Raw genomic sequence first — 13,165 nt, 5'->3', positions numbered from 1 at the left:
ATAGTGGTTCTCTCAAAATATGTCCAAGTTCTGACCTGGGAGTGTGCCTTATTTGGAAAACAGATTTTGCAGATGTAATTAACCGAAGGATCTTGAGATGAGGTCATTCTGAATTTTGAGTGGACCCTAATGACTGGTGTTCTTTTTTTTTTTTTAAGATTTATTTATTTATTTGAAAGGTAGAGTTGGGGGGGAGGGTCTTCCATCTGCTGGTTCACTCCCCAGATGGCCGCAACAGCCAGAGCTTCACCAATCCAAAGCCAGGAGCCAGGAGCTTCTTCTGGTCTCTCATGTGGGTGCAGGGGCCCAAGGACTTGGGTCATCTTTCACTGCTTTCTGAGGCCATAGAAGTAGAGCAGCCGGGACTTGAACCAGCATCCATATGGAATGTTGGCACTGCAGGCGGCGACTTTACCTGCTGCGCCATGGCGTCAGCCCCCTGGTGTTCTTTTGAGAGAAAGGAGAAGGTGATTTGACATGAAGATGCAGAGCGGAGATAAGGCAGACTGAGATAATGAATCTACAAGCCAAGGACTACCAAGGGTTTCCCAAGAGCACCAGAGGCGTGGAGGTCCTTCAGAACCTCCAGAGGGAACTGATTTTGGATGTCCAGGCTTCACAAACTAAGAAAGAATAAGTTTCTGTGTATGGAAGCTGCCCCGTTGGTGGTGCTTTGTTACAGCAGGTGCAGGAAGCTGAGATAGGAGCGTAAGTCCCTCAGGAGATCGGAGATGTAGGTAGACGCCAACAGCTCAGATGAATCCGTCTCTTAGAAAATCCTACATGAAGCAATGGGGGTTTTTAAACATATATGGAAATAAAAAAATGAAGCAAATGGTAAGCCTGCTACTTGGGAAGATGCTGTCTTTTCATAAATAACCAGAAAAAGAGCTGATTTCCTCAGCCACCACAGAGTTAGCATCAGGTCGGAGAGCTGGTGCACACCCCAGTGCAACCCTGCCCCTCCTCAGGGGCCAGGGGGAGGGCATGGGGCCTGGCTGAAGTACAGGGTGGGCAGCATGGACTGACCCTTGGGCTGCTTCACTTTCACCCTCTGTCACTGATGTTGGGAAAGCTGGTTTCATGTTCAGTATTTTTGTTGTTGCTTTTTGCCTACATAGTTCGATGAATGCTCCATGTGATTCTTCAGTCTCATGAATGACTGTAACCATGGACAGTCACTGTAGGTTTTCCCTTCCAGGAAAACTGCTTGCTGAAATCAGCAGGAAGTGTTGTTTCAAATATTGGATCAGGTAGGGGGGTGTAACACAGCCCCCATTTTTAACTAGATCACACACACACACACACACACACACACTAGTGATTCTACTTTTCTTGTTCACCATGCCCTCAGAAAATTGTGGCTGCCCTTTCTTAAAGAGGCATAATTTCAGAGAAGGTTTGGTGTCCAAATGAAGCAGGTGGAGCCATCCTCAGATGTCTGAGGATTCTCACGGTTCCACAGAAGTCACCCCTAGGTTTATAGGACTTCATGCAGGGATGAGCAGCCTTTTTGACCCATTTAGAAACTAGAACTGTCTAATTGGACCAGCGCCACATTGCCACATTCAAGAAAAAAGGATTAGCTAGCTGAAAACCATTTGATATCTCAATGGGTTGAGGCAGTGAGTGAGTGAAATGGAAGTTTTGCTTCTAATTGTGGAAGGTTTTTATACGACATAATTGAGGTCATTGGTGGGGGCAGAAGCCATGGGTTTTTTGGTGTCATTATTGTATTTGCATCTTTGTGGGATAATTTAAGTGGCTTTTTGCAGCTCAGAGTGAGTCACAATAATTACTAGCAAGCTTGGACAGGAACAAGAAAGGGCTTCATTTTCCCGGGCTGTGACGATAAAATCTTTCTCAGAATTACACTGTGGTAAAAGGTTGAGTTGGTCATCTTCGTTTTCCCAGGCTATGATGTGGTTTATCGTAGTTTACAAGAGTTAGTGTGTTTACTCTCGAGATAGAAGTTAGAATCCTGATTGCCTGAGATATCTCAAAGAGTAAAGCAGGCTGGAGTTAGGACAGGAGACCAGGCGGCTGTCTGCCATTTTGGTCAGGCGCCATTTTGTGGCCCTGCCTCAGCGTGACCCAGGTCACACCATGGGAGCAACCCAGCTGTGGAGGGGCCGGTGGTTGTGGAGGATGAGCCGTGTGCTCTGGGGGCCACAAGTGAGTGCGTTGTCAGTGAACCTGGTTTCTGTGAGCATTTCTAGCTCATGGGTTTCCTGTGCAGCTTGCGGCCTGGAGTGACCCCTCTGTTCTCATCCCTCCTGCCTGTGTGGAAGTGAGGAATGAGGGCGGCACTGTGGGATTGCTGGGATTCAGATTCCCGTGGGGAGCTCATCAGAGCGTGCTGGATGCTGGGCCGAGGGAGTGCGTCCCCTGATGGCTCTGTGAATGCCCTTTGCTCTTAGCTGTTCTCTCCCAGTGCGTTTCACCTTCCCAGCAGCCTCCTCTGATAAGTATCGCTGTACCCATTTTACGAATAAGGCAACTACAGAAACTCCGGCTCTTGACAGATGAGTACTCTTAGGAACACCCCTAACCTGCTGGGACTGCAGTTCCACTCCCAGGGGAGGGAGGACAACCACGGGACCTTCCCTGGAGGGCTGCTGTGCGAGGCTGGAGGTGAGGCGCACGCCGTGCTGCGCTCCAGCACTGGGGGCGGTGAGCACTTCGCCTCCTCCTCTTCCGGAAACAGATTCTCTCCTGGTGGTGTGCCTCGCCCTCCTCCTTCTAGGACAGGATAGCGAGCTCTCCTCGGGGAGCAGAATGTTGCGGAACATGCCATCATTTTGGAACAAGAGATTTAAATAAATCAAAAAGTGCCCTGCCTCGGAGCGTCCCTGCGATCCCTCTCTTTGCGCCAGTGTGGGAGAAATACGAGGGGGCTTCAGAAAGGTCTTGGGACTGCAATTAAAAGATAAGTTAATTTCGGTGCCAAAATTTTTTTGAAATCCATGGCTAGGAAAAGCCTTCAAATTGTTCATAGAGATGTGTGTTATGAGCCCTATGCATGGATTTCAAAAATTTTTGCAGCAAAATAATCTTGTTTTTCCTTTTTTGTTCTCATTTTTATTTTATTTTTAAGAACTTATTTATTTTTGGTTTTTACAGATTCAATGTAGTTCCTAGATCAATTCCAAGACAATAATGATAGTCTCTTCCTCCCTCCCGCCCTCCCTCTCCCTTTTCCCCCCCTTTTTATAATAAGACATGTTTAATTTACATTACAGTTAGGGAGTTAATGCTCCACCCAATAAAAAGTTTAGCAAGTAAAAAGCAGAAGGACCCTAGTTCAGTGGGAATATAGGCAAGGGCGATAGAATAATCAAACAGAAAAATGATCATTTCACCCATATGCAGTAGATTTTAAAGTAATCACAGATCATTAAAACTGTAGTAGTATAACATTCTTAATCAGTGGTTTGACAAAGGTGTAAAACAAAGGAAATTTTACTTGAGAGGTAGAGAGATACGGAGGGAAGCAGGGAGGGAGAGAGACTAAGAAAGCACTCCCATATACACTGGGTAACTGCCCAAATGCCCTCAAATTCTGGGGTTGGACCAAAAGTAAGCAAGGAGCTGGGACCTCGACCCAAATCTCCCAGGTGAATGATAGGAATCTAATTTCTTGACCCATCTTAACTGCCCGCCATGGTCTGATGCTAAGGGAGCTAAAATCAGAAACCAGAAGTGGGTATCAAACCCAGGTACTCTGATTTGCATTGTGGGTATCCTAACTTGGTACCTTAACTGCCCTGCCCTTGGGCTTTAATCTATGAACTAGAGATGAGAATTATCTTTGGACTACTAAGGGTGAGAACAGGAATTATGCTAATGGGTTTGTAGGACAGAAGAGCAAATGATTGGTATCTGGCAAACAACCTTTGTTTTATCCCTCTTTCCTCTGCCCCCTCCATCCATCCCTTCATCTGTCCATGGATCTACTGAGATTTCTGATGTGTGCTCGTCAAAAAGGTGCAGTGAAAAATCATTAAGAGGTGGTCTCTGGCTTCATGAAGGAACAAAAGTGGAGAGATTTATTTGTATCATTGTATAATCAGTTATATTATTCTGTTATTTTTTAAAAAGCATACTTCTCAAGATAGGAGAAAAACTGTAGATTTTGTGAGGCTGAAAGTTACCAGGAAAGGGAAGGTGCCTCTCAACTAAGGTGCCAGCTGTGGAGACTGCAGCATGACTGGAAGGGCACGGGCGGGAGGGGAGACACGGCACCTGGAATTCCCAGAAGGCGAACATTTCCTGAGCTGTCACTTTCTACACAGTCTCCTGCAGGACGGGCCCCTCTTCCATCTGCCATGCCATGGCGGGGGGGGGGGGGGGTGCCTGGGAGATCCTGTTTCACTTTGATGTCTAACACTCCTCTCTCTCTTCTTTTCAGACCCTGCGATTGTCAATGGGGTTTATTGGTCTGAATCCCTCAACAAGGTTTTTGTAGATAACTTTGACCGTGACCCATCGCTCATATGGCAGTACTTTGGGAGCGCAAAAGGCTTTTTTAGGCAGTATCCAGGTGAGTATTCCTGTGTTGACAATTATGACTTAGATGAATGATCCTGAAATATTTTCCTTTAGGGTTCAGGGTTATATTTCTCTCCCTTACCATAGAAGAAAAAAATGAAAGGTGAAGTTAAAATCTGTTGTTAGGGCGTGGGATAGAAATAGCAGGGTGTTGGCGTGTGCACATGCACATGGTACACATACTTACACACACATGGCATTGATCACAGAACCTCTCTTGGGTATTCCGTAGCTTCAGGATCTTTCCTGATAGAGTCACTGGTACAGTTGCTGCCCAAAGTAAAGAATGTGCGTGTGCAGTCCTTCTGGGCGAGTGTTTGGATTTCTATCTCTTACTGCTACTATTGATGCTATTATTATCTGGGAAAAGAACAACTCATACTTAGGCAGATTAAATTCATTCTAAAATGTGCAAGAGGGGCCGGTGTTGTGGCATAGCAGCTAAAGCTGCGACCTGAAGTGCCAGCAACCCATATGGGTGCTCGTTCTAGTCTTAGCTGCTCTACTTGTGATCCAGTCGCCTGCTAATATGCCTGGGAAAGCAGTGGAAGATGGCACAAGTACTTTTGCCCCTGCACCTACATGGGAGACCTGGAAGACGCTCCAGGCTCCTGGCTTCTGACCAGCCCAGCTCTGGCTATTGCAACCATTTGAGGAGTGAATCAGTGGATGGAAGATCTCTCTCTCTCTCTCTCTCTCTCTCTCAAACTCTGCCTTTCAAATAAATCTTTGACAAAAAATAATAAAAATTTTAAAAAGGTGTAAGAAATAGAAGATTTGAATGTGGGTGTCCCCAAACCAGAGCTGAATCCCCTTGGAGGAGGAGGTTGAAATGGCCAAAGTCCATCTACTGACAGGAACGCCTCCACCGAGGCCAGCATCCTGGAGTGAGTGCATTTGTCAGAGTTTGTCCTTTAAGCCTTTGGAACAGGTGTTGCTTCTGGGGTCTTCCCAGGCTTCTGCTTTGCAATAGGATTTTAATTCTGATTTGGTTTGAATTTTAATTAAAAAGGGAAGTTTTAATTTTGCTTACAAGTTGTGAAAACAGGACTCGGGGCTGCAATTGTGCCAACATCACAGCTGTAGAAATTAACAAGCTCAACCTAAAAGAAGGGAAAAACACCCTGCATAATCTTGGAGCAATTAAGTGGAGTCTTTTATGTTTTCATTAAGTAAGACTAGGCACCTGATGTCTTCCCGCGCTGAGGCATGGGGACTGCCAGCCTCCACCTCGAGGAGCTGTCTGCCCCAAGCGCAGCATCTGTCCCCTGGTACTTGCCTACCGGGAGGTCTGCTCCGCCAGATTATTCCACATTTCCCAAAAGCTGTGTTCAGCAAGGCACACACGCTTCCTTCTGGGGCTCACAGCACTGTAAACAATAAACATCCTATTAGAGATAATGTTATCATAAGCAGTGGACGATTAAAGTTTCAGCATCACCAAATTGCAGTCTGCCTTGATAGACGCGACAGAGAGCAAACCTGACCCAGCTGCTCCTGGGCTGTAGGCTATCCAGAAGCCACTGGATCATGAGGATTTGGATGTGGGGGGGACAGATTAGCAGAAAGCAGAAATCACCTGTCATACCTACCAGCAAGAAGCCCTTAAGCCGTGGTCACAAGGACATTGGAGAAATTAGGGGAATCCTCAGAAATGGTGGATGTAAGGGGGTGGGGGTTCAGAGAACAATCGGCTAATATAATTCTGAATGTCAGATGATTCTGTCATGCCATTTGGGGCAGGATTTTGAGTTTATAAAATGCCTGTATCTTTACTGTGTTACTAGAAACAAGTCACAGGCCTCCGAAGGCATTTCATGGCCCTGATAAGTGTCCCATGTTCTCTCAACTCTGCTTGGTTCTAAACACAGAGTCCATCGCTTGCCTCCTGGAGATCAAATGATTAGAAGAATGATTATTTTTGCTAGGATCGCCTTCATTTCTAGAAGCATCCTTGTGTTTCTAGAGTGGTAAAATAGTATAAATTAGTAAGTGTGCCTGTCCTTAAGTAGAGGGACTCTCTGCAATCTTATATAAGTGCATCCTGAATTCTGGCTTAGTACCAAGAACATGGTGAGATCATGAAGATAAAAATGGTGACCCAGACACGGGAGACCACTACCCTTATGAAGCAAGGATTCATTAGCAATTTGGATTGCAGGTGACAGAAACTCAGCTCTAGCTCACTCCAGCAGGAAGCATGTGTAGTAGCTGACATGATGTGAAATCTGGGAAGTGTGGTGCTTGGGGACACTGCTGGATTTCTTACTCCGTGCTATCATGAGGATTTTGAATCTTTACTCCTACCTCTCATTTTCACTTTCCTCTATTCTGACCTTGACTTCCTGGTGAGTGAACTTTTTGTGACAGGGAACATGGCTGTGGGTTTGCAGGACTTCTCACTGAGACTTTGAAGGGAGGACAAAGTGCCTGTCCCACTAGTTTGGTCAAAAGTCCAGTGATGAGGCTGATCTGAATCACACACCCAGCACTGAAACCAGAGGGTCCTAGACGATGGGTTGTGTCGGCTGTCAGAAACCGTGGGCACTGTGGCCGTGCCATGAATGGATCCTAAAGGAAGCAGTGTTAGGGAGTTTACGCTCACTGTGGGGAGACAGGTGACCAGGTCATCACGATACAGCACATGTCCTGCTAAGATACGACAGACAGAAGGTGCTGAGGGGTCACCAAGAAAAAGCACCAACCCCCAGGTTTTGAGGATGAGGCCAGAAGAATTCTTGGAAGGAAAATCTTAGTAAGCATGAGCCTGGAAGCATGCCTGTGCTGATGTCAGTTTCTGCGTGGATTCACGCACAGGCCTCCACAAGTTCACCGGAGGTCCTCTTGTGCTGTCCAAGAAAACTCTTTGTGACAGTGGAAGTGTTCAAGATCTAGTCTGTCTAATATGGTGGGCTGCTGGCCACATGTGGCCACTGAGCACTTGAAATGTGCCCACAGAGGCCAAGGAATGAAACTTTGAATTTTAAGATTAATTAGTTAAAATTTAAATTTTTTTTTTTGACAGGCAGAGTGGACAGTAAGGGAGAGAGACAGAGAGAAAGGTCTTCCTTTTGCCGTTGGTTCACCCTCCAATGGCCGCCGCGGCCGGCGCGCTGTGGCTGGCGCGTTGCGGCCGGCGCACCGCGCTGATCCGATGGCAGGAGCCAGGTACTTATCCTGGTCTCCCATGAGGTGCAGGGCCCAAGTACTTGGTCCATCCTCCACTGCACTCCCTGGCCACAGCAGAGAGCTGGCCTGGAAGAGGGGCAACCGGGACAGAATCCGGTGCCCCAACCGGGACTAGAACCCGGTGTGCTGGCGCCGCATGGCGGAGGATTAGCCTAGTGAGCCACGGCGCCGGCCTAAAATTTAAAATTGAGCAGCCACATACAGCTGGTAGCTATGTAGGATAGTATAGTGGTGTAGGACAAGATGCTTGTAGCTTGACTTCCAGTTTTCATGGCACTGGCCTTAGCTTTTGGTGCATGTATCAAGCAGGGGTCTCACTCTGTAGAGCACTTGTAGAGTGGTTCCTGCCTTAGGAAATGTGCTGACCTGTAGCCTGCAATGCTGAGCTGTCAGGCTCTCAGTCCTGTCTCCTGTATGTGGATATCTGGCCTGGAGATATTTGTTTTGTCCACCGCTATGTCACCTACACCAAGAAGAGTATATTGTGAATGCTCAATATGTATTTGTTGAATTCGTGAATCACTCAGGGGATCAAATTTTACCTGCTCTGTTTTTTCACATCATGTGAGTACAGCAGCCCTCCCTGCTCCAGTACAATAGAACTATTTCCTTGCTGGGGAGCTGGTCTCCACCTCTAGTCCAGTGGAGACCCAGTGACCCAATGGGAAGCTGGCATAAAAGCAACACTATAGAGCCATACCCTTTCTACCCAAATGCCCTTTCGACTCCACTGCCCGCCCTGACCTGGATACTGGGTAGTTGCCTTCTGTTGACCATTACTCTGTACTGCCTCAGGACTGTTTCATTCTTGTTAGTAGAGTTCTCCAGGTCACCACCTTTCTGGAGGCAGATGACCCTACCTGCACAGTCAGCTCTTTTCCTGTGAGCCTTGAACCAGTTCATCATTTCACAGCCCTTTGTGGCACCCAGTATCTACCTGGCTACTAGGTAAGGCCACTAGTGCTGACTTGCACAGTCTAGTTTGGCCAGGTTGACACCTCCTTGTATCTACCCATCCTTACCTACATAGAGAGTACACATATGATACATGTATATCATAGACAGATCAGTACCTGATCAAACAGAAGGTACCAATTAGGTTCATGCATGAAAATAGAAGCTTTAACCCTTTCACCAGCATCAAACTCTCATCCTTCTAGAGCCATGTCTTGGGGAACTTGTTACCATAGAAGACTCCTTAGAGAGGGGAAAACGAAGACAGAGACAGAGAGGTCTTCTGTCTGCTGATTCACTCCCCAGATGGCCTCAAGAGCCAGGGCTGTGCCAGGCTGAAGCCAGGAACCAGGAGTTTCATCCCAGTGTCCCACTTAGATGGCGAGGTCTCAAGCACTTATGCCATCCTCCACTGCTCTCCAAGGTGCGTTGTTGGGGAGCTGGATTGAAAGTGAAGCAGGCAGGAAATGAATCAGTGATCATATGGGATGCCTGCATCTAAGGCAGCAGCCCAGCACTGGGCCCCATAAACGTCTTCTTGATCGCAAATGGAATTAATTTTCTTATCCTTGTGTAAATGAGTACCATAAAAAGTGAAGGCTGGTTTGTAGATACAGCAATAAGGAGGGAGACGTGCAACTAAGTCAAGAGCTCTTTGCAAGATTGAATTTGTACCTGCTGGTTTCTAGAATCAAGTTTAGAATCTGTGTGCAGCCAAGCTTTGTGTCCATTTCCTTCCATTCTCGTCCTTGTCATGAGGCTCAGGTTTAGTGATGGGTAACATGGGCTTGATATTAGGGTTCTGGCCGGCACCACGGCTGAAAAGGCTAATCCTCCACCTGTGGCACTGGCACACTGGGTTCTAGTCCTGGTCGGGGCGCCAGATTCTGTCTAGGTTGCTCCTCTTCCAGGCCAGCTCTCTGCTGTGGCCCAGGAGTGCAGTGGAGGATGGCCCAAGTGCTTGGGCCCTGCACCCCATGAGAGACCAGGAGAAGCACCTGGCTCCTGGCTTCGGATCAGCGTGGTGCACTGGCCGCAGTGGCCATTGGGGGGTTGAACCAACAGAAAAAGGAAGACCTTTCTCTCTGTCTCTCTCTCACTGTCCACTCTGCCTGTCAAAAAAAAAAAAAGAAAGAAAAAAAAAAAAAGAAAAAGAAAAATAAATGATATTAGGGTTCTTTTCCTTGGCCAGCTTAACAGGACCACCCCAATACAAACGAGTATAGAAAACCGTAATTCATAACTTTTATAGCAACTCTGTTGTTACATATTCAGTTTTCGTGGTGCACTATCTCTTCAGCAGTTATTAATGGAAATGGCATTTGGTGGAATTAAGGAGCTCTTTTTAGAGGATTGCATACATATCTTCTCAGAAGACATTTTATAGCCAGATTTTAAAAGTTTACTTATTTGAAGAAGTGGGGGGAGGAGGGGGGGGAGGAAGTGAGACAGAGAGAGAGAGAAAAAAAAAAAAAAGAAAGAAAGAGGCAGACAGACACTGATCCTCCCCCTATCAGCTGGCTGACTTACCAAATGCCCATGACAGTGGGGGCCCAAGCCAGGAGTTGAGAACTGAGTCCAGGTTTCCTACATGGGCGGTAGAAACCTAATCACTGAGCCGTCACCACTGTCTCCTAGGTTCTGCATTAGCAGAAAGCTGGAGTTAGGATATGGAGCTAAAACTGAACCCAGGTACTCCAGTGTGGGACTCAGGCATCTTGACTGGCATCTTAGCCACTAAACCAAACCCTAAAGCCAAATTTGACTCAGGTCAACTCACATTAGAAGCCAGTATTTGTTGCAGATCAAATATTTTAGATCTAAAGTTATACTGGAAGGTATGCATTTAAAATTCAGGTTATGGGCCGAGTACCAAATATTTTTGGAGGAAGGAATTGGGCAGAACCTATTTGGTTAGGGATAAGGCAACATCTTGTATTTTTTGGTTTTCCATTATTTCTTTCCACATCTTTCTGGAAGAGAAATCCCATGTGGCAATGGAATAGTTAGTGTATGTTCAAGTAGTAGATTGTAGAGATGGATTGGATGTCACTGGCAATGCTAGGGATGTTGTATGGAAAACATTTTTGCACTAAAGAGAAGAGAAGCAGTGGGCTAAGACACCCTTTGTTGAGGTAGAGATAAAAGGGGAGCTCAGAGCCAAGCTGAAATAAATCCAGATGGCTAAGAGATATTTGGGCTCTTATTGTGCTATTTTTTGGAATCCTTCATATTATTATTAGACAGTCTCAAACCTTGTTGCCATGTGGGATTATGTTGATAGTATGTGGCTTGTCCTTCAGACGGGCTCGCATTAGGCTCTGCTCTGTTGGCGCTGCTCTTCATTTTCCTGCGCTAAAAGAAAGCATGAAGTTGCATGTGCCTTAGATGAGATTCATTTTTCCTCCAATTTTTGTTCGTAACACCTATGGGAAAGAAACTGTTCCTATGGGGTATAGCAGTGTTGCATAGTATTCTAAAGGTACCCAGAGGGATCATTTGAATCTGCGGTGGAGATTTTGACAATATTTTGAGCTTCACCTGAAGATCTTCTTAGATGTCCTGGAGGCTTTGTCTTCTGAAAGCTGAAGAAGGCAGGTTAGCAGTCTGCTGCGGAGAATGCAGTGCAGGTGCCTCAGAGGTAAAGCTGAGTGGCAGCTGCCTCGCTGTTGAATTTCCATCTTGGAAAAATTTGTATTGATTTATATTTATAAGAAAGACGCAGTTGGACAGGGCGAGAGAGATCTATCCACTGGTTCATTCCCCAAATGCCCACCACAGCTGGGGTGGAACCAGGCTGAAGCCAGGAACTGGACTTCAACCTGGGTCTCCCACATGAGTGGCAAGGGTCTGGGTACATGCGCTATTGCCTGTTGCCTTCCAAGGTGCACATTAGCAGGAAGCAGAAGCAGAGTGAGTGCTAGAACCCAGCCACTGTGACGAAGGATGCATGGATCTCAAGTAGCGTCTTAACCACTGTACCACATACCCATCCCACAGTTGTGCTTCTTATGTTGAATTTGTTACCCCGTCCAGCCCGAGTGAGATTCCAGGAGATATTTGGTACTTCCAGGAATGATGTGGCTCTCAGGGTGGGGGTGGTTCTTGGTTAATGACAGTTCCCTGGACCTCAATGATTGGAAGTGAATCAACTGTTCTTTTTCTGAGATTCAAAGTTACTTAAATATTTTCGAGATTTCTGTGTTTATAAAAAGTTAGATACTGAAAAGTTGGTATGTCCTAGAGGAGACAGTGTTGCTTGGGACAGTGTTTTTGGAAGTTTGTTTTCTCAAACATTTTCTTGTGAGATGCTTGGGGGAGACAGGACTCATGGTCAAGTGCATTTGGTGGATCTTCCTTGGGGGTCCCTTTCATGGATGCTCAAGATGTACTTGGATACATTGAAGACTTTCAGGTGTTCCTCCTGAGACCTAGAAACTAGGTTTCCTTTTATTGCCCAAGCTCATATTAACATCCTGTGAACATCTCATGGAATACATTTACAGAAATGCCTGGATAAGGCAGAGGATGCTGGTGTGGGAGTGGGGAGGGTAGGGCTCAGTCGTGACTGAATACCTCAAGCAAATTTTAAGATTTTAGCTCAATTGTCAGGTTTGGGCAAAATGGCCCCTGTTTATATACTGATGTAGCACCAGATGCTACCCCTTTGTGATGTCTCCTCTTGCATTTGTGATTTTTTTTTTTTTTTTTTTTTACCTAGCATCCATCTCTTTGCTGGATGTCAGGACTACGGAGCATAGGCACGGACATGGTCCACTTCTCTCTATCTCTGCTGTATGTCTGCCAGCTGGCAGAGTGCTTGCCTGTTTGATGAAAATTGTGATGAGTAGGCAAAAAGCTCTGGCTGGGGTCTTCCAGTTTCATCCGCTTTCTCTCTGGAATTGTGTCCCTTGCTGATTTTCTCAGTAGGCTAATCTCGTACCATTTCCAAAAGCAGCTGTAACTGGGAGGGGTTACAGGGCAATGATCTCCAAACAGAAGGAGATCATCGAATGTCCTTAATACCTTCCCCCAGTTCCCTGATCTGAATGTTGGGGTGGTCAAAGAGAATACATGCATTTTCTGCTGCCTGTAGGGCATACGTTTTGGGGAACTGACAACAGAGCTAGACAGTGGCAGTGGCCCTGGGTACAGCTGTGGTCTAAGGACACTCACCATTATTCAGTTCAAGGAACATGCCTTGGGGGCTGATATTGTGATACAGCAGGTTAAGCTGGCACTTGGATCCCATATCAGAGTGCCACTTGGGGTCCTGGCTGCTCTGCCTCTGATGCACCATCCTGCTAAGGCACTTGGGAAGGTGGCAGAGGATGTGGGCCCCTGACACTCATGTAGGAGCCCCAGATGGAATTCTTGGGTCCTGTCTTCAGCCTGGTCCCCTCCCAGCCATTGTGGCCATTTGGCGAGTGAACCAGTAGGTGGATGATATCTCTCTTTCTCTCCCTGTCAC

At 46.5% G+C, this 13,165-nt stretch overlaps 1 protein-coding gene across 4 annotated transcripts in view; it reads left to right on the top strand.

The window, feature by feature from the left end:
• Nucleotides 1-13,165, top strand: part of CACNA2D3 (calcium voltage-gated channel auxiliary subunit alpha2delta 3) — an 879,489-nt gene that overhangs the window by 390,982 nt on the left and 475,342 nt on the right. For all 4 annotated transcript variants that reach the window (XM_051851530.2, XM_051851531.2, XM_051851529.2 and 1 more), the window contains exon 6: nt 4,412-4,543. In XM_051851530.2, coding sequence (XP_051707490.1) covers nt 4,412-4,543 — 132 coding nt within the window. The remainder of the gene's footprint in view (nt 1-4,411; nt 4,544-13,165) is intronic.

The sequence above is a fragment of the Oryctolagus cuniculus genome, chromosome 10 (genome assembly GCF_964237555.1).
Source record: "Oryctolagus cuniculus chromosome 10, mOryCun1.1, whole genome shotgun sequence".
Lineage (NCBI taxonomy): Eukaryota > Metazoa > Chordata > Mammalia > Lagomorpha > Leporidae > Oryctolagus > Oryctolagus cuniculus.
This window is presented reverse-complemented; position numbering and strand designations above follow the sequence as displayed.